General features: G+C 44.3%; 2 protein-coding genes and 1 pseudogene across 3 annotated transcripts; 1 reads left to right on the top strand and 2 right to left on the bottom strand.

Moving 5' to 3' along the window:
- Nucleotides 1-1,228: 1,228 nt before the first annotated feature.
- LOC117862073 (endoglucanase 21) lies at nt 1,229-3,360 on the top strand. The gene is made up of 2 exons (XM_034745586.2): nt 1,229-2,227; nt 2,424-3,360. The coding sequence occupies exons 1-2, from the start codon at nt 1,334-1,336 to the stop codon at nt 3,081-3,083; spliced, it is 1,554 nt and encodes a 517-aa protein (XP_034601477.1). The 5' UTR covers nt 1,229-1,333; the 3' UTR covers nt 3,084-3,360.
- Nucleotides 3,361-5,350: 1,990 nt separating this feature from the next.
- On the bottom strand, nt 5,351-8,155 carry LOC117860204 (chaperonin-like RBCX protein 1, chloroplastic). Of its 2 annotated transcripts, XR_004641402.2 has the most exons (7): nt 7,874-8,155; nt 7,485-7,579; nt 6,865-6,982; nt 6,747-6,763; nt 6,584-6,646; nt 6,021-6,502; nt 5,351-5,629 (listed from the first exon to the last, which is right to left on the bottom strand). XR_004641402.2 is itself a non-coding variant. In XM_034743460.2 (6 exons), exons 1-6 carry the CDS (start codon nt 8,037-8,039, stop codon nt 5,543-5,545), a joined length of 546 nt encoding a protein of 181 aa, XP_034599351.1. In that variant the 5' UTR covers nt 8,040-8,143; the 3' UTR covers nt 5,351-5,542. The 2 variants fall into 2 exon arrangements, 1 of the variants encoding a protein (XP_034599351.1); XM_034743460.2 differs by lacking the exon at nt 6,021-6,502 and having other exon boundaries at nt 7,874-8,143.
- Nucleotides 8,156-8,561: 406 nt separating this feature from the next.
- Nucleotides 8,562-19,246, bottom strand: LOC117861871 (lysine-specific demethylase JMJ26-like; annotated as a pseudogene).
- Between the last annotated feature and the right edge of the window lie 1,118 nt (nt 19,247-20,364).

The raw sequence follows: 20,364 nt of genomic DNA, 5'->3' as shown, positions 1-20,364 counted from the left end.
GCACGGCGGGATCCAGGATGCGGCGAGAGAGCGCGGCGGCAGCGGGATCCAGGATGTGGGAGGGCACTCTCTCTCTCTCTCTTTCTCTCTCTCTTTGATCCAGGATGAGGCCGCGGGAGGACGCTACGGGAGGACAGTGGCGGGAGAGCAGCGGACGGCGGTGGGAGGGCTCAGTCTTGGGCGGCGGCGGCGGGGAGGGGGGAGGGGGGGGGCTCTGGCGGGGGGTGGGGTGCGGGTCGGGCTTGGGCTCGAGCTCGGACTCAGGCTAGCGGGGTGGGATTTGTTCTTTTTTTATTTTTTAATACATCTTTAGTACCGGTTATTTCATCCGGTACTAAAGGGGTCCCCTTTTAGTACCGGAGTAGCAATACCGGTTGCGAAATCGGTAATAAAAGGGGTTCCCAACCGGTATTGAAGGGGCTTTCCCCAGTAGTGTCAGTATGGAGTGCCATCAATTCATATCCCTAGTCCACAGTATCTAAAGTTTATAGACCCGAATGAATGACACAATCCTATACAAAGTTTAAGGAGCTGTTTCACTCTAGCTTGGAGTAATTACCAAGGCGGCAAGGATGTCAGGTTTAGCTTACAAGCGACGAAAGTGCCTGGTATATTTACTTAAGGGTTTCAATTCTGCAAAGTGAGGCTTTAAAAATTACAAAAAAAGGGTTTGGAATGTAGGCTTCAAGAAAGAAAAAAGAGAAAAGGGGTTTGCAAAGCAAAACCCCGGAACAGGCCACGTGTTGATCAATTGATGAACCTCAACTCTCCAGCTGCAGCTCCATGAACCCATCCACATACCAGGTTTGACCCAAACATATTCTACCTGTGGACTAACGAATGTGCAAGGCACCCACACATGGTCTGCTAATGCAAGTCAACCCTACCACCTACTACCTAGCACTGCTGGCAGTTTATTCCCAAACTTCTCATTGGTCTTCCCCCATCTACACTGGAAAACAGGGACAACAACCTGACAGTATTGCTGATTCCTGCATGCATCATGCTACCCCACTGACACTGCGGCCCCACCACTGCATGCTTTGCACTAGATCCCGTTGTTGGATCCACTGATCAATCATAAGCACCTGCCATTAAGACAGGCATAACCTACCAAATTCCTTACTATTAGTGAGACGATTAACTACCAAATCACTCTCGCTTAGAGATGAGCTAGCTGCTTCCGACCACGATAGTCAACGAGGAGAGAGCGCATGAGAGAGCTGACCACGCACAGCATAAAAGGAACACGAGAGGATGATCGAGACGCACACATCGATAGCTAGCAGACAAGGCGAACCGGAGCACAGAAAAGAGCTCAGCGTCTGCGACAATGGCGAGAAGCATCAAGCAGACGCTCGCTTCCCTCTGCGCCGTGCTGCTGCTGTTCATCCCGTTCGTTGCGGCCGGCGGCGGCCATGGTTCAGGGTTCGACTACAAGAGGGCGCTCCACAGCAGCCTCCTCTACTTCGAGGCGCAGCGGTCGGGGCACCTCCCCTACAACCAGCGCGTCAAGTGGCGCGGCCACTCGGGCCTCGCCGACGGGCTGCAGCAAGGGGTGGACCTCGTCGGCGGGTACTACGACGCCGGCGACAACGTCAAGTTCGGCCTGCCGATGGCGTTCACGGTGACGATGCTGTCGTGGAGCGCCATCGAGTTCGGCGGCGAGATCGCGGCCGCCGGCGAGTGGCGGCACGTGCTGGAGGCCATCAAGTGGGGCACCGACTACTTCGTGAAGGCGCACGCAGAGCCCGACGTGCTGTGGGCCGAGGTCGGCGACGGCGACACCGACCATTACTGCTGGCAGCGGCCCGAGGACATGACGACGTCGCGGCAGGCCTACAAGGTCGACCGCGAGAACCCCGGGTCCGACCTCGTCGGCGAGACCGCCGCCGCCATGGCCGCCGCCTCCATCGTCTTCCGCCGCTCCAACCCGCGCTACTCGCACCTCCTCCTCCGCCACGCCGAGCAGCTGTTCGAGTTCGGGGACAAGTACAGGGGCAAGTACGACGCCAGCGTCAGCGAGGCGTGGCGCTACTACGCGTCAGTGAGCGGGTACGGCGACGAGATGCTGTGGGCGGCGCTGTGGCTGCACCGGGCGACGGGGAAGGCGGAGTACCTCGACTACGCCGTCGTCATGGCCGACGAGTTCGGCGGCACCACCTGGGCCATCTCCGAGTTCAGCTGGGACATCAAGTACGCCGGCCTCCAGATCCTCGCCGCCAAGGTATGCACGGTGATCATGATTATTCATGAACACATCATATCATTGATAATGAACGTGGCAAACCAAACTTGATCAGATGTTCGCTACAAAGTGGCAGACAAGGAATCTAGCTACCGTGTGCAGCGCACGTAGGAGATACACATACACTTGACTTGATCATGTTCTAACGTGCACCAACGCGTCCTGCATTTTACAGCTGCTGCTGGAAGGGAAGCACCGGCCGGAGCACGGGCCGACGCTGGAGCAGTACAAGTCCAAGGCGGAGCACTACCTCTGCGCGTGCCTCGGCAAGAACGGCGCCGCCGGCAACGTCAACCGCACGGCCGGCGGCATGCTCTACGTCCGGCAGTGGAACAACATGCAGTACGTGACCAACGCCGCCTTCCTCCTCACCGCCTACTCCAGCTACCTCGCCGGCGCCGGAGCGGCGGAATCGCCGCCCATTCTCCGGTGCCCCGACGGGCCGGTGGGCGCCGACGAGCTCCGGGCGCTTGCGCGGGCGCAGGCGGACTACGTCCTGGGGGCGAACCCGGCCAGGGTGAGCTACATGGTCGGGTACGGCCAGCGGTTCCCGCGGCGGGTGCACCACCGGGCGGCGTCCATCGTGTCGCACCGCGCCGACGGGAGGTTCGTCGGGTGCGTGCAGGGGTACGACCACTGGTTCCGCCGCCCGGGGTCCAACCCGAACGTGGTCGTCGGCGCCATCGTCGGCGGGCCGGACCACCGGGACCGGTTCAGCGACCGGCGGAGCAACTACATGCAGACGGAGGCGTGCACGTACAACACCGCGCCCATGGTCGGCGTCTTCGCGCATCTGCACAGCAGTGAGATGGGGGCGGCGGAGGAGAGAAGATGATGAGGACGGAAAAGTGATTAGGGCTTTTAGGGACTTCTTTTAATTTTGTTGGGTCGTGTAATCTATTGTTTGTCCATGTTGTTGCATGGTAGCTATAGAATGCTGCAGGTTAGAGCTTTGGGACAGGGATAGGATTGTATTTTTAGCATGCAAAGGCCGGCGCATCGGAAGCTGCATGTAGATTCTGTTCTAGTCTAGCTAGTGTGCGTCTGATGTAAATTTGTTTGAGAAAATGAGGTTCTTTTTATAAAAAAGGCTTAGGTTTAGTTTGTCTATTGTATCCCTCCCTCTCACATAGTAGTGTAACTAGAGTAAATTCCTTCCTATCAATAAAAAACCATTAACTCTAAATTATACTAGTGGTGCTAAGCACGGGACACCTTAAGCATATATTAGTTCATATTATGGGTTACACAAGACACTGTAATTAAAAGACTGCGTTACTTTGAGACCGGCAATATGAGATCAACAATAAGACACCATATTTGTATATGTTTTGGAGATATTAGTATGCTAGCAATTAATGTGTAAAAACAATAGTGAGTTGCTACAACATATTTACTAAAATTTCTACCAAATCAAAAGGTGCCATTTCTATAAAATTTAGAATATGTGCTACTAATAAATGTGCAATTGAATTTGTACAATAGCATAAAGCTATCACTAAATATATATGGAAAAAGTCCATTTTTAACTATTCAACTATTGCCTCGGTTTGATTTCGACCATCAAACTGGAAGGAGAGAGAAAAGGAGGAAGGGAGGGGAAGAAGATAACACTTACGTGTGGATCCTATTGCCACGTGTCATCCACGTCAGCGAAACCACCAACCAAAACCGCTAGATTGTCGAACGTGAATGGTTTTAATAGTTGGGTGGTCAAACATTCCTAATTTTCAAGTTCGATGATCGAAACCAAACCGAGGCAATAGTCGGATGATCAAAAATGGACTTTTTTTCACTATTTCAATATTTATTGATGTCCCTAACAAAGCTCATTGATGTTGTTACACCATACCCCTATAAGTTGCTATTAAATATTCAATAAACCTACTAGAAAACAATTACTAAGGTTTTAGGCGATAGCTATTGAAGTTTCTATCAAATTAAGGGTATTTTTTGGTAGAGCTCTTAAAGTAGCTTCTACGCAGAGCCCTAAACCGAAAAGTGACTCTAAGTCAATTCCATGAAGTAATTTTCTATAATAAAATAAGAGGCTGGAGTTGAAAACTAACTTCTCACGCATGGTTTACTTCCCATACATAATTACTTTCTCAGTAAATTTAACTTACAAAATTGCAGAGAATCACTTTTAGCTATAGAATCCTACTCACAAAGAATCACTTTCATGTAGAATCAGAAGGGCCTCTACACATCTGAAGAAGTTGTTGCCAGACACTCACTAAGTTGCTTCAGATTAAACAATTACTATGTGTTGGTGTGTCCTTGAAATTGAATATAAAAGGGTGGAAAAGTGGAAAAGGGTGGAAATTAAACACTTACAGTTTATTTTATTTAAGAACTATACCTATTAGCTTGAACCAAGATATAACTATTTTTGAAGCTTGCGTGCCTCGTTATCTGGGCTTAGGATTGCCTTAGGTGCTAAGGCAGATGTCTCTCACTCTGCTTCTGTCAGTGCTGTTTTTTGTTACATTAGGGGGTGTTTGGATCCTGGAGCTAAAGTTTAGTCCGTGTCACATCGAATATTTGGAGGCTAATTAGGAGGACTAAATATGAGTTAATTATAAAACTAATTATACAGATGGAGGCTAAATGGTGAGACGAATCTACTAAGCCTAATTAATCCATCATTAGCAAATGGTTATTGTAGCAGCACATTGGCCCTGTTTGTATACGCTTTTCCTAACCACGCTTGGATTATAATCTAAGCGAAGATTCTCTCGCTTCTCACTTTTCGCTTCCCGTAGTTCAAATCGTTGAAGCGGCTTACCACATAAGCGAGAATCGGTGGAAATAAGCAAAGCGTTTGGCGGGATTCTCACTTATTTCCACCGATAAGCCGCTTATAAGCGGATACAAATGGGGCCATTGTCAAATCATGGACCAATTAGGCTTAATAGATTCGTCTCGCCGTTTAGCCTCCATCTGTGTAATGACTTTTGTAAATAGTCTATATTTAATACTCCTAATTAGTATCTAAACATTTGATGGGACAGGGACTAAAGTTTAGTCCGAGGATCCAAACACCGTCTAAACCTTCAGTTGCCTCATAGTGTGGAATAGCAACAGCATGGATGATCGAGATAGTAACATGCTGCATCTGTGCGGAGTTTTATTTTAGTAATGTTAACCATCCATGTACATGCCACTTACTGATCCTCTATGTGTAGTATCTATGCAATAAAGTTTCATGAGCAAGTGCTCCAAAAACTATACACCTTTTATATACATACAAGCCTTCTAGATGTAGAATATCATGGCAAGGCTCAAGAAAAATCATTTGATGTTATAGTTTTCGTCTTCGATGTGGCTGACCTCCAAGACATAGTCCCTCATGAGCTTCGTATTATCCTCATCAACCATCTGCAGACAGTGGAGGACTAAAGAATGTCAACAAGAGGAAATGGTGCTGCTTCTCAAGAACTTGATCTATCCTATTCTTAGGGAGGACTGAATATGGCTTTACAAGTAACTAATTTGTAGAAAAAAAGATATTGTGCTATTGAAGCACTCGTTTGGTAGGGATGGCTTTAGCTGAAACGGCTTCGGTTATAGCTTCTTTGGTGGAGCAGTTTTTTCTGACTCCAGCTTGTGTGATTAGAAAAACGTTTGGCAAAACGGTTTCTCTGGATTGTTTCAAATGGATAAAAATGCGAAATATCCATAATGCCCTTCCTTATTTTTTTCTTTCCTTTTTCTTTTTTCTCCCTTCCTTTTTTCTCTTTCCTTCATTTCTTTATCTTTCTTTCCTCACCTTGTTCCCAGAGAACGCCATCCGCTAGTCTTATCCGCTCGCAACGCCATCCGCTATCCATCCGCAGGTGGCAGGCCCCTGCTTCTCTGCTCTACCGCCGTCCCAGCGCCTCCGCTCCACCGCCAGCCCCTAGCGCCACTGTCCGCTGCCCCACAGCGCAGGCTCCCAGCACCACCAGCCCACCGGTCCCCAGCACCGCCTCACTCCACCTCGCGCCCTACAGCCCCAGCGCCGCCGTCCGCCAGCCCCAGCGCTACCGTCTACCGGCCCCAGCGCTGCCTCCCTCCGCCGCAGGTCATGGTGGGCAAAAAGGTCAGTTGCCCCTGCGACCGAGGGTGAAATCGAGCCAATTTTTTCGGCTTCCCCTCCACCAAAAAAGCTCCAGAGAGCGGATTTTCCGGAGCTCCTGGACCGGAGCCGTTTTGTTCGTGCCCTTTGGTAGAGCTTCACCAGAAGCCGGTGGAGGAACCGGTGGTAAAGCCCTGTCAAAAGGGGCCTTAGCATAACTTGTTAACCAAATAATTTGAAGCCTAGAAGTAGATAATACTGAAGATCAAGCTAACCTTGAATGATAACTTCTTCAGGTTGTCCCACTCGAAATCACTCTTCATATAAGCAGATCGGACCTGCAATTGCATCAGTCGATCTTAAAACCTTTGAAAAACATTGTTAAAAAAAATCTAAATTTAGAATATAACAGTTCTTATTAATGTTCTCGGTACTTGCCTCCAGAATCCTCATAGCTGTTTGTTTCCATGACGAAAAAAGACATGAACAATTATCAGTTCTGAATTTCATAGTTGAGTCAAGCTAAACTAAGGCGGTGGAGTTAAAGCGGGCTTACCTAGTCCCTTCAGCCTTGGAGACTCACGTATCAACTTTTTGCAGAAAAGTTCAGCATCGTTCAGGGAGGTGCGGCTGACGAACTCCTTAAGCTCAAAATATGCTTCCCGATTGTAACTCTTTATCAATAAATTTTTTATCAAAGGAAAAGGAGAAAAAAGAAAGAGCAGATGTTAGACCACAACCACCACAACATCAAGTATCTCTTGGAAAAGATCAGAACAATTCAGATACTGACACCCTATAGTCTAGTCTGTGAATATACAGAACAACAAATGAAGAGCTGATTCAGAGTGAAGTGGGCAAGTACGAAGTAATTTAAAAGTTTACAGAATAACTACCAAGTTATTTAAATGGTTACAGAATAATGACTGAAACAGTGTATGGTTGTTATTATTTTACATGCAGCAATACTTTTTTTGTCAGTTTGTCAGTTCATTTTGTCAGTTTATATCAATATGTTTAGACCTCCCAGTGCTGTACTACTTGAATTGCCATAGAGTATGACTTAACAATTTATATTAATATTAAATTATATAAAAAGAATATTGGTCAAATTAACGTGAATTATGTCGAAGAAAAAAGAACAATCAGCAAAATGGACAATGGCAAGAAGGCAACCTCAAGCTGCGAGAGCACAATCCTGACGGCGATGTAATTGAAGAAGTTCTGCATATGGATCGCCGCCTTCCTCTCCGGCGAACCTTCTCCAAAGCCTGAATAACCATTGCCAAGGACAGCGACAGGCGGTAAACCCACGTCGAAAATAAGCAAAACACACACTTACACCAGGCCACTGGCCCAGTTCCCCTGTTTTAGAACATTCTGTATTACTTTGAGGAAAGTTGTTTCATGAGAGATTCTTGTCGTTCTTCCTAGCTATGTCGTGAACAGGGTTTTGATTTCGCTTTACACAGTGCAGTGAAGTCACTTACAGAGTTACAGGCTTACAGCAGCTACCAGCAAAGGAGTTTAGAAACAGAGTATGTGCAGTGGAAGCCAATGCTTACCGGGGACGTACATCTTGCTGCACCTCGTCGGCGCCACGGCACCCGCAAGCCGCCGCAGCCGCCGCTCCGCCGTCCTCCAGAACGCCTGCTGCACGGGGACGGCAACGCGTGGACGGGCCCCGACGACCCCGGCGCCCTGGAGCGGAAGCACGACACGGCACTCCATGACCAAAAAATCGCGAAACCACCGGCGACCCCGAAGACGCACGTGGACCTGCCGGAATGCGATATAGGCGCGGATAAAGGCGAAAAGGGCGCCGGAGATATTCATCGGCAACGGGGCCTGCGCCACACGTCGCGGCCGCGCCGAAGGGATAAACGCGCGCGCTGAGATATTAGCCGGCAGGGGCATTTCGGGCGGGTACTACAGAGCTGCAGATATTTTGCACTTTTTTAGAATAGGAGGTTTCATTTTTCAGTTGTTAGTTGTTTTAGAAAAAAAAAGAACCATATTCGCTTGTCCTCAACTCCTCATCGATAATTTCGACAAATGGTTTTAAATTTTTGTGCGCCCATATACGGGATCAAGCAACCTGCTGAGGCAGTAATGGCTTTCTTCGCTGGTGCCACCCAGATGGACCATCCTTTTCGGAGTATGATACAGTTTATTGGGGATCAGATGATGATAAACGAGAGCTTTGCATAGATGAGATCTTGCGGGGATCAACGGGTGATGAGGTAAGGTGATTCAGTTCCACACAAGCAAATACATACCTGTTTAATTTATCGATCAAATGGAATGCACACTATTTTTTTCCTCCTAGTTTTACATTGTTTTTTTCCTTTAATCACTGATGTGAGGAGAAAAATAGGCCGCAGACGGTCTTTCATCGTCTTGACAGCATGATCATAATCTATCATCTTTTTCACCTGCATCACATAAGTAATTAGTAATCAATTATAATTCCAAAAACATTTTTATTCAATAACCACGATAAGGGGTGAGAACTAAATTAGCTACGGAAGAAAGAAGAGTTATATCACACACACGCACGCGCAACAATACAAAATCAGAAGTAACACAAATGTAAACACTACAGTAAAAATGAAATGCCATTCAGAATAGTTGAGGTTATAGTATTATGAAGAACGCAATTATCATTTAAACATGATTCGACATTCTTTGATACGAACTCAAATCTACGGCTGAGCAGGTGTAATTTATATTGTTCCTACAGTAATGATTGTGCTTTTGGCAATTATGGCTGAGGCCGGCACAACCAGTTGAGATTTACAATAATGGTTCTACTGCTCAAGAAGTTTTTTTTTGTGTTGTTTCCAACACCGTAGAAAACAATGATTTGAAGTTTTGAATCCCCACAACCCGAGTATGTGAATGAGAAATAACTCAAACACCAAACAATCTCATTTTGTGCAAGTATATATAATGGAGGTGACATGTGTTCACATACAAGGGATGTGCCAACATGTAGCATAAGAGAACAAACAAAAAACATTACACAATCATAACTAAGAATCTTTCCTAGTTAGTTGACGTGTTGAGGGCAGAATCCTAGCATTTTGGGTATGTTGTGAGAATTTCTAGAATCGTGAGTGGGATAGGCACAAACACATGGAATGAACCTTGTGCTAGACTAACATGATGCTCCTACCCTCTCTCACTGGCGGGAGCAGAGGGCCCATTGAGACTTGAATGAAAATGTTAACAAAGGTAAATGTTAGCATGTTCTTGATAGAAATGCCCATGCATATATTGAGACAAGAGGGATATGGAGAACTCAAACCTCATTAAGAGAATAATTTTCCCACATAAGAATGGACTAAGCGATAATAAAGCTTGATGACTAGAATGTCTAAAATAACATTGACATCGTGTGGCACATGATGCGATGGAGACTAGGGCATAAGAAGAGGAGAGCCACTAAAGAGGGTATAGATGTTGCCGTGACTATTGCATTTGATGATTGTTTTCTGGGTGTGGAGATCCTGTTGGGGAAATCACGGGCCGAGGGTCCTGGAGGACCTCACCGTGGAATCGGTGGAGGCCATCACCTTCTCCTTGGGTTATCGACCACATGGAAGGATACAACCCAAGAGGAGTAGGAAGGGGCAAGGGTGAAAGCGGAAGAGGCCTTAGAGTACCCTAGGCCTGCAGCACTGGATCCTTTCCCCCAGGATGACGCCTTCCTGGTTCTACCCTCGACTGCCTAGGTGACCTCATGGGCAGGAAGGGCCAACCAGTGGCCGCCCTCTTGGTGGGGTCGCTTCAGGGCCTTGGGGCAAGCCATGTATATGCCCTAGAAGACCAGGATGCTGAGTTTGCATTCACTACCATCTCCTAGGGGAAATGTCCCTGGAGCCCGCCTCATCCTGAACTAAACTTGCTGGCCATATCCGGCTGCATCGAGGGCAAAGCAACAATTTCGACTTAAGCATATACCGGCTGTACTGGGGGTAATACAGTAATTTCTCACATGCCCTTTTACTCTATCTCATCTGTTGGCTATAATTATAAATACCAGTCCAATTAGAGGAAGGCAGAACACAACATTGTACTAGGTACTCAGTCCTCTAGTTACCCTACCGAGCCTAGCCTTCTAATCCGAGGTGCCCACCACACTTTTTTGGGCTTTGTAAGCACCAACATATCCTTCATAGAGTGGCTAAAGGGATCAAATTTAGTAGAAGCTTGCCTAATAGAAATAGCATTCTTTGTGATACTAGGAGTAACAAGAACATCTAGTAATCCCGTATCAATGTTCTTTTCAATTCAGTAGTATGAAAATGATAATATTCATGAGTATCCATACTGGTGGTAATAGATATCAGCACAAATAGTAAGGGAGATCAATGCCGATTGATAACACTTTAGAGGCTTATCACTGCTGGCTTGTGTTATGATTTGGCAGTGATGCCTTATCCAAGTTATGTGCTAACTAGGAGTGGAGGGTTGAGCTGAGAGGGAGTATTTTTTTAGTAGCAGTGATTCTTAAGATAAGGCCTCCTCCAATGGCATGAGCTAGTACCTAGCTCTAAGCACTCTAGGAGACAACCCTTCCGATGATCTGGCTCTTAGCACATAACTCATAATATGAATGACCCCACATATCATCCCCACATATTCTTGAAGTGCATGAATGAGACTATCTCTTGATCAAGAGATAGCTCTTCTCTCTCTCCCCTATTAAAATATGAGAAAATATTCTATGAGCTAGCTCATATGCGACCATTGGAGGAGATCTAAGAGAAGTGGAGGGGTTGAGTCAACTGTGATGTGATTAGTAAAACCAATGGCGATGTAAATATTGTTCTCAACAACTATGTTTATGTAATTGAATAGAAGAAGGATGTAAGGTTACTAGTCTCTAAGGTCATGTGAGGATATGCCCTCAAGTCCACAAACTTATCTATCCATGGTGGCGACATGAGAATTATGATGTTGAAAGCATTCAAGAGAGAATGTTGGTCTTATAATGAAGATGTCAAGGAAAAGGTTGTGTTAGTGCTGAGAGCAGTGGAATCAATACTCATGATTGCAATATAGATGCAATGATGGTTTGCGACTATGGTACTACAAGTGGAGGTTGTCTTGGTTGCTAGGTGCTCAGTTGTTGGCCATTAAGCATGATAAACATTGAATTAGTCAGCCTAAGGGTTAAGGAAGGATTGCAAAGGTAAGCTAGGTGGATGGAGACCATTATTGAAAAGTTGCCATTGTTTAAATAGGTAATGCTACAATGCCAAGATAAGCAACCGAGTGGATGGAGACTACCACTGGCAAGGTTGATATTGTTGCGGCCAAACTAGGTAGTGCTACCATGGGCTCCATTACCTCTATCATGACATCTATGATTTTCATCATTCCTACTATAGTTAGAGTATCTGTAGCAGGTGTGGCTTAATTGAAATAAGCATTTGTGCCATTGAAGGGTTTCAACATTGAGCTAGACAAAGCGATTAAACGTTGTGGCCTTCAAAGAGATCCTATAACTTCCATTGGCTGTCCTCAAGAACAAGATATAAATTAACGAGCAATGCTAGTAAATGATAAGAGCATCATTTTTTTGGTTCACAAGCAGAGAGCACAAATTTTGCATTTGAGCCATAATGTAGATTGGTTACAAGGGAACATTCATTGAGAGTTGCTCCACATCATCCAAAGCGTGAATTGGTTGAGAGGTTGCCTTAGAGTGAACTTAGCCTCAACATAAAGATCTTATATCTTTTTGTTCCTTTAGTGCCCGTCATTATTGTATGTCTGCAACCATGATCAACTCAAGGATGGCTAGAGGACATGGATCCATAGATCCAAGATGGCAGGGTGGCATTCATGTGCTGCCATTTGTTGTCATAATCTTCTGATACCACGAAGGCGAGATAGCACAAACCTCTAACATATATAACAACCTCATTGATCATGCAAGTGGATATACAAGAGGAAGCAAGCAATAAACAGAAGGAAAATTACAGCCGGTAGGATATAGAACCAAATAAAGATAGAAGATACAAATCATAGCTAATTTAGTTTCTCAGTTTGTCATGGTGAAGGCGAGTTCCGAGTATCATAAATGTGTTGGGTAGACTCATGGCATTATAGGTGTGTCGAGCACACATGTAATGTGCATGGTGCAGGATAGGCGTAAACACGTAAGGACTGGATATTGGATCCAATGCCTTGCAGTTGTGGCTTTCAATCTTATTGCATGTTCATTTGTCATGGTTTCACCACTGTGATTATAATAATGGTCAATTGCTTGTGTTAGACTTGGTTACAACATGGAAACATGCTATTTTATGGTAAGCTTCATGTTCCCATCGGAAGGCTTCCATGTCCAACATTCATTCGGAGGGCCTTGTGCCAATGAAGGTGAAGGTCTTCTTCTCGGTCCTACACCATGGGAGGACGTGCACCCAGGCCACCTTGAACATGCATGGCACCCTCTGGATACGGTTGCTTGCCCATTCCGCTCTAGTGCCAATGAGGATGTGGTGCACCCCTTCATCGATTGCATGTGCTTGGCTACGCTGATTTGGGCACTTGTCCAACTCGGCAGATCCCCTCGGTACCATGTTCCCGTGTAAGGCTAGTTGTCGATGTTCGACATTAAATGGAGGGCCTTGTGCCAATGAAGTCAAAGATCTCCTTCTAGGTCATACCATCACGGGAGGACTCACACACATGGTGCCTTGCACTTGCATCGCACCCTAGATACAATTGCGCTTGTGCTTGGCTGCACGCTGGATGCTTGTTTACTTGGTAGATCCACTCTGAGCTCTACTCGAGATGCAACTGAGTTCATCAGTAGGCTGTTCGGTGGTCATAGCCCTACCATTGGGCACACAGCTTTCCTCGCCATGCTTCATGTTATCTAGAAGGAACGGAACCACATGGTATTCGATTGGCTATGGCTCGACGTTGATGACATCCTCAAGCTCCTGCATATCATGTTGCCTTCTGTCCTAGACGCACATGGCTCTACTGCTATCCTTTCTTGGTGCCAAGCTGTTGTCAATATGTAGTAACATATCTCTCTTGTGGACGCTTCGCTCTGTCCCCTCTCATGTAACTCTCATCCCCTGACCACGGTGCCTGCCTGCTTTCCTCACCAATCGAGTGTAACCTAACATTATTGAAATCAAAATGTTTAACCTAACATTATTGAAATCAAAATGTTTAACCTAACATTATTGAAATCAAAATGTTTAGGTGGGCTGTTTGCCCCCCCCCCCCACCCCCACCCCCACCCTCATTGTTTCCTCTAAAATAGAAGTCATATTTTCATTATCATAGTACAAAAAGATCACTACAATTGGAGTGTCATCCAATTTCTTGTTGTCATTATCACTTTGAACAGGCTGCTTCAAAAGACCCTAGGCATAGCATGGAGAATTGTGATATTAGAACTTTCACATGTGAACATGAAAATTATGAAAAAATTCCAAGTCACATGGTACAGTTTCATCCTCAAGTCACATGACTTCAGCCATTTCAGACAGTCTGCCTACCACATCACATCGTTAGTTGGCATTTTTAAGTTGTTTTTATATATGTTTTACTTACCCTTTTAGTTATTTCGAGTAAGGCCAAAGTGCATGCTGGCCTCACAAAACAATTAAAAGTCACATGATTTCGTCAAAAAGGTCCCTGTATATCTTAAAATGTTGTCACATGATATTAAAAAAATGACCATGTAAATCTAAAAAGGGTACCATCTTGCACAAATCGAGCTCATCAATCAAGTTGTCACACAATAAAAGTAGATGGAACGAGGAAGTAGTAGCAAAATGATGGGTAATGTATTAGGACCAATAGTAACCCACTCTTTATTCTGTCAATGAATTTTCCAGTAAAAAGTAAGATGAGCAAATAAATGATCATTTGAATTTCTTACCTCTAATTTATCCTCCTTTGCCCTATGTACGTTGGGCAGCATACGGAAGTCTTCGGTCAAGTGTAGACATTCTCTAATATTTTCTAGTGAAACGAAGTCTAGAGCAGTCTTTGTACAGGACTGTAAAAGTAATAGAGGAGCGCAATTAACTTTTGATTGTTGAATACAGTTACAAAACTACTACCATAATTGACAATAGAAAACTTATTATCAAGTACAGTATAAATGCTCAAAAGTATACCTGAAGATTGCGCACTTGATGAGGACAACCAGCGGGTACGAAAACAACTTCCCCAAGCTTCTGTACTATGGTCCAAGGCTCTACTCCTGGGTACAACAATATCAATTTTGAAATCAAGTTATGTATTTTTTATGGATGTATTGCATTAACTTACAACTGATAAAACTCACCGCATTCCTCTTTGAGCTTCCTTATGTGCTCTCTTGTCAGATAAAATGTCTCATCATGCACTGGGTTATACACCTGGATTATGAATGACATGTTATAAAATGAAAAAAAATCATGCATGGCTTTGCAGTGCATAGCTATCTGTAGACACTGCAACACGTACTAACCCTTTTTACTTTGGAGCAATGGTATGGCGGAACTCCTTTGAGTGTTGTATGAGATATTCTTTTAATTTTGGGACATCTTCTCTTCTAAATATGTCCCAAAGAGCGCCTTCTTTATCCTCCATATATTTAGGTGATGGCTTATCTTGTGTATCATCACCACCATCACGGCTCCCCAATTCCTTCCTATCCTGAACTCTGTGTTTTCTTTTAAGCTCAACAACTGCATTTTCTTGGTGCTCGTTAGAAGGGGGAACCTTGGCGGTATGCATAAGAACATTGATCTGTCATTGCATAAACAAGATTATTGGAACATATATATACATGGCAAATCCGGTTGAAGTTACAATAATTTGATTCATTAGTAACAGGTAACTAAATTTTGATTTAGCATAGAAAATAAAACTGTAAAATGGGACGATTCAAGCTAACTATTATTGTGCTAGAATCATTAGGGTAATCTCACTTACAGCATCGGATATATCGCAGTGAAGTTTTGTGACCGAATCCCCTCTGCCAAGCTCTTGTGTGAAGCCATACGCTATATAAGATTTCGGGCCCAGATCGACCTTTATGATGCCATCAGGAAGTAACATAGAGATTGTCACACCCTGAAAATTCCGAATTTCAGGATGTGAATAAAAAGAATAAATAAACAATAATTTTCTCATAATTTTAAAATTTTTTCCAACATTTATTTTTCTTTACAGGAAATTTAGTATAGGAAAAATAATTGTTTGCTTTTATAAATTAAATAATGTTGTTCTATGTCTGTGCATTCATGTTGCTGCATCTTGGTGTTTCTTGAGTGCAAAATTTTAAAAAATGTGTTTAGACGTTGCCTAGACCCTTGTGAGAATTTTCCATCTTTTTTAGAAAATTATTCTCCTTTTCCTAGAGCTAAATCTAATTTTTGGAAGGCTCTAGAATCCTTTTCATGAGGTCCAAATATTTTATTTAGACTCCCTGTGCCCTAAACTATCTCTGGAATTTTTCCTGGAATTTTGGGATTCTCAGGGTATTTTTTTCGTGACATTATGGAATCATCTAGATTATTCTCGACTTTTCCTTTCACGGGAAAAAATTTCTAAAAAATCCTTTCCTTTTGGGCCGAGCCTTGGGCTCGACCCGCTCAGGCCCAGCACCAGCCCGCCAAGGCCCATCTGGCCGAGGCCAGGCCAAGCATGGCCGGCGCCGCCGCCACCTCCTGGGCGTCCGCGCCCCACACGCCGGCACCCTAGGGCTCCGCGCCTATTTAAGGGCAAGCGCCGAGCGCCCTGCCTTTCTCTGCTGCCTGAGCCGCCTCACCCCATCCTTCTCTCGCCCCGCACCACCGCCGTCCGTGCAGACAAGCCGCCGCCGCCGCCGGCCTTGACCACCTCGATTCGCCACGCGTGTTGCTCGCCGGACGAAGCCGATAGCTCCTGGAGCCTCACCTCGATGAGCCGCGTCCGTTTCGCCGTTGCTTACCGTGAATCGGAAGCCGGAGCGCCGCCACCGTGGAGGAGTCGAGCCGGCCGCCACCTGCTCCTCTGTACGTTTGATTCCGGCCGGGACGCCGCGTCCCTGCCACCGGTGAGCACCTCCCCAAGGCCCCCTCCGCCTCCTCTATCTCTTGCGCCGCCCGCCGGTGCCCCAGCTGCCCGGAGCGTCGGCGATTCGCCTGGCCAGAGTCCCTGGCGAGAGGTAGAAGAAGACCCAGCATTTTTTTGGTTTAGCCCTTGGAGAACTCTGTAATTATCCTCTTTTCTTTGTGTCTTGGCAAACTAGCAGATAACCCCCTGGATCTATTAGTTTCCCTAGATCCAGTCCAGCCCCTTCGGTTTTGCAAATCTAACCCTGTCCTTTAACCTTTTTGCGAGCACTATACCTTGTGTCTTGCCAATCTTCTCAGCTAACCCTCCAAGTCTACGGTTAATTATGTTTAGACCCCTGCAACATCGTTTAACCCATAGATTCTACGTTTTAGCTCCATTTTAATCCGTTCAAGTTGTGTTAGATGCATAACAATGTAAATCACACAATAGTGGTAATGTTTACCTTCATGCTTGTTTTTGAAAATAAATTTATATTAAAATTGATTAATGCCTGACAAATGAGTTCTTCTCTAAATAAAATCTATTTAGTGTTAAACATCGTTTCTCATAATAATTGTTAATTTGATTAATGCCTACTTCATACCCTCTTCTAAATAAAAGACAATTAGGTTATATACCGGTTTTTCATAAACTAAAGTTAATTGGATTAATGCCTATCTAAATAATTCTTCCAATTAAAAGCCACTTAGAGTTATACCTCGGCGTTTCATAAATTAAATTCAATTTGATTAATGTTTATTCAATTCTTTTTCTAAATAAAATCTGTATAGGTTATATCTCGAGTTTTCATAATTAAATATTAATTTGGCTAATATAAATATAAATGTGTTTTTAATTTAATCTACTTAGTTGAACTCGAAATGTAAAGCTATACGCTTATATGTCTAGATGTATCTTATTTTTAAATTAAATGATTAATTTGCATAAATTGTACTTAAATATTGATAAATAAAATTGGACTAAGCTTTACACCATCTTTTCTTATGAAAATATAAATATGATTTGATTAATTCTAACTAAGGATATTCCTCTGAGATATCTTAACATTGCTTTTCTCAACTAAAATAAATGAAGCTTGTAGCTCTTATCTTTCTTTTATAATTTAAAACTCTCGATAGCTTTATCTTTTCAACCATAATTCCATTGTAAGTGTTCTTGCGTCCGCGTAATCCTAGAATCGAGCCATGTCCTTTAGTACGCTCTTTTAAAGCCTATCTTTTGTTTTGGTGTATTGTTCTTAGTTGTACTTATTTGTTGCTTGTATGTTTGTGCCGATGTTTGCTCCGAGTAGAAGGATCACTATTCCGAAGTTTTGAAGAGTAAGAGTTTCAAGAAAGCAAGAAGTTGAAGAGCAGTAAGAGTAACTTTCCGTTGGAGAAAGGCAAGTGTCCCTAACCATCCTTCTACCTATACTTTGTTAATAATATCATGATTATGTTATCGGAACATGGAGAACCACCCACGAAAACAGTGCTACCACAAAACTAAATGGCTCTGGTCTTGGCTGAATAATTAGAAACTCTAGTTTGAAGCGGTCTTACCGAAAGGGCAAGAGGGGGAGACAGTAGTTGGTGTATAGCACTCGCTCTCTTGGGAAGTGGGCTTTGCTAAGACACTGTACCACTAGGGGACTGCTATATATTGCGCTGATCATGAAACCTTAGCGGACCACTTCTTATTAGGGAATCTTTGTAAAGGCCTCGTAGCATCCCTATGCAATCACACCTTGGAAGTGTGGTATGGTGCCTAGCTAGCACCGCATGGTTGGGTCCAAAGTTCTTTGAACTTTTACGCGACTTGTGGGTAAAGATGTGCCACCTCTGCAGAGTGTAAAACTGATCGATCAGCCATGCTCACGGTCAAGAGCGGCCTGGACCCTCGCATGATTAATTAAACTTGAAGATGGACTTAAATCGTTATTCTGGTTATTTCTTGTGGCCTTGCTGAGTACCAACCATAAGTGTACTCACCCTTGCTTATTGCTGCTCAGAAGAAGTTGTGTGAAGCATTCCGAAGATGATGCTGAGTTCTAGGCGTACGCAACCCCAGTCGATTGCCTGTGAAGTTTGGAGCCTCCGTTTCCAGTATTTAAGCTGTGTGTCTCTGATGGTTTGTAAATCTTTATTTGTAGCTTTTTACGTGATACCGTTGCTGTTATTCACTTATGATGTCACTATATGTATGAAACTTGATCCTGGCATACATATAGGTAGCATCCGGTTTTGCCTTTAAAACCGGGTGTGACAGAGATGTTGAGGAAGCCAGCTGATTTCGGGTTTGTGTAAGGTTGAAAAGGCACTGAGTTTACATATTTGCTTCCATGTGCCGGTAAAAGATCTTCAAAGTGTGCTGAGGGAGGCCAATCCTTCAGCTTCAGCATTTGTGGCCATTGATTGTGATGCCTCATGCCTTCATAATACCCTTTGAAGAACTCACTTTTGTGCATTTTAACCTACAAAAAATAAACAAGAACATGCATATCATTATTTAGACATATAGGAATTCAAATATGAAAAGATGCAAGACATTGATTGATGCTAACCTCACACAAATCAAGGCAGTCGATGGCTTTCACATTCTTCAGTTCTGAACGCCTGCCATAACCATTCAGTGCAGACCACATCTTTGGCTGCTCCCAGCTGAACTCCGACATTTTCTTGACAACATTCCGATGACCACGGGCTCTCCTCTCCTCTCTCACCCAGCTTCTGAAAGTGCTTCACATCATCCGGCTGGCTGCCGTCCTATACCGGGCAGTATATGTGATTGTCCTGTGAATCATCTTTAGAAGATGCTATCCTTGAGCACGACCAAGTCGCTGGAGTGATAGCACGACCAGGCACTATCATCGGCTGTTATGACATCAACTAGTTCGAACATCTCGAAAGTGGCAGATAAAGCAGTGGCTTGCGCTTCTTCTCCTGCATCGCATCAGTAATTAGTTATCAATAATAATCCTGAGAAACAAATTTTTATTAATAAGCACAATAAGCGGCAAGAACTAAATTAAGATATCCGTAAAAAGGAAGAGTTGTAACACACACACACACAAAAGTGTGCACGCATAACGGTTCAAAATCACAAGTAACACATCACACCGATTGCCTTCACATTCTTTAGTTCTGAACACCTGCAATCGCTATTCGTGGTTCCCAGCTGAACTTGGACATATTCTTGATCACACACCGATTGACCACGGGCTCTCCTCCCACCCAGTGCTTTTGGAATGCTTCACATTTATCCGATTGTTGACTGAGTCACTGGATTGACAGCACGAGCAAGCACTGACATCAAGTGGTTCGAACATCTTGAACGCAGATAAAGTAGAGGCTTGGGATTCAAGGAGGCCGGCGAGCTAGTTCTCCTGGCACATCCTCTTCATCGTGACCTTGCGACCACCACCGCCGCCAAGAAGCTGAAGGTCCATATTTGCATGCCCTCATCGACAATTTCGATAGGTGGTTTTGGGCTTTTGTGCACGGGCACGTAGGGGATCAAGCAACCTGCTGAGGCAGCAATAACTTTTTTCGATGGTGCCACCTAGATGGATCATCCTTTCCGGTCTCAAGATACAGTTTTGGGATCAGATGATGGTAAACGAGAGCTTGCATAGACGAGATCTTGTGGGGATCAATGTGTGATGAGGCAAGGTAATTCAGTTCCACAATAGCAAATACATGTTATCAATCAAATGGAATGTACACTATTTTCTTCCTCCTAGTTTTACATTGTTTTTTCTTTCAAATAGCATATATCGATCATTACTATGAGGAGAAAATGGGTCGCATACGGTCTTTCATCGTCTTGACAGCATGATCAACAGCATAAACTATCATCTTCTTCACCTGCATCACATAAGAAAATAGCAATCAGTAATAATCCCAGAAACATTTTTTATTTAATAATCACAATAAGGGGTGAGAACTAAATTAAGATATGAAAAAAGGAAGGGTTATATAACACGCAC

This window comes from Setaria viridis, chromosome 6, assembly GCF_005286985.2.
Source record: "Setaria viridis chromosome 6, Setaria_viridis_v4.0, whole genome shotgun sequence".
Classification (NCBI taxonomy): Eukaryota; Viridiplantae; Streptophyta; class Magnoliopsida; order Poales; family Poaceae; genus Setaria; species Setaria viridis.
Note: the sequence above shows the minus strand (reverse complement) of the source record. Positions and strands in the feature narration are given on the sequence as shown.

What these genes read in the sequence shown, in the direction of transcription:
- LOC117862073 (XM_034745586.2), top strand. Translation starts at nt 1,334, where the DNA reads ATGGCGAGAAGCATCAAGCAGACGCTCGCTTCCCTCTGCGCCGTGCTG. An exon ending in TCCAGATCCTCGCCGCCAAG is followed by an intron (nt 2,228 to 2,423) that starts GTATGCACGGTG and finishes TGCATTTTACAG; the next exon opens with CTGCTGCTGGAAGGGAAGCA.
- LOC117860204 (XM_034743460.2), bottom strand. Translation starts at nt 8,039, where the DNA reads ATGGAGTGCCGTGTCGTGCTTCCGCTCCAGGGCGCCGGGGTCGTCGGG. An exon ending in CAGCAAGATGTACGTCCCCG is followed by an intron (nt 7,580 to 7,873) that starts GTAAGCATTGGC and finishes ATGGTTATTCAG; the next exon opens with GCTTTGGAGAAGGTTCGCCG. An exon ending in TGAAGAAGTTATCATTCAAG is followed by an intron (nt 5,630 to 6,583) that starts GTTAGCTTGATC and finishes CACTGTCTGCAG; the next exon opens with ATGGTTGATGAGGATAATAC.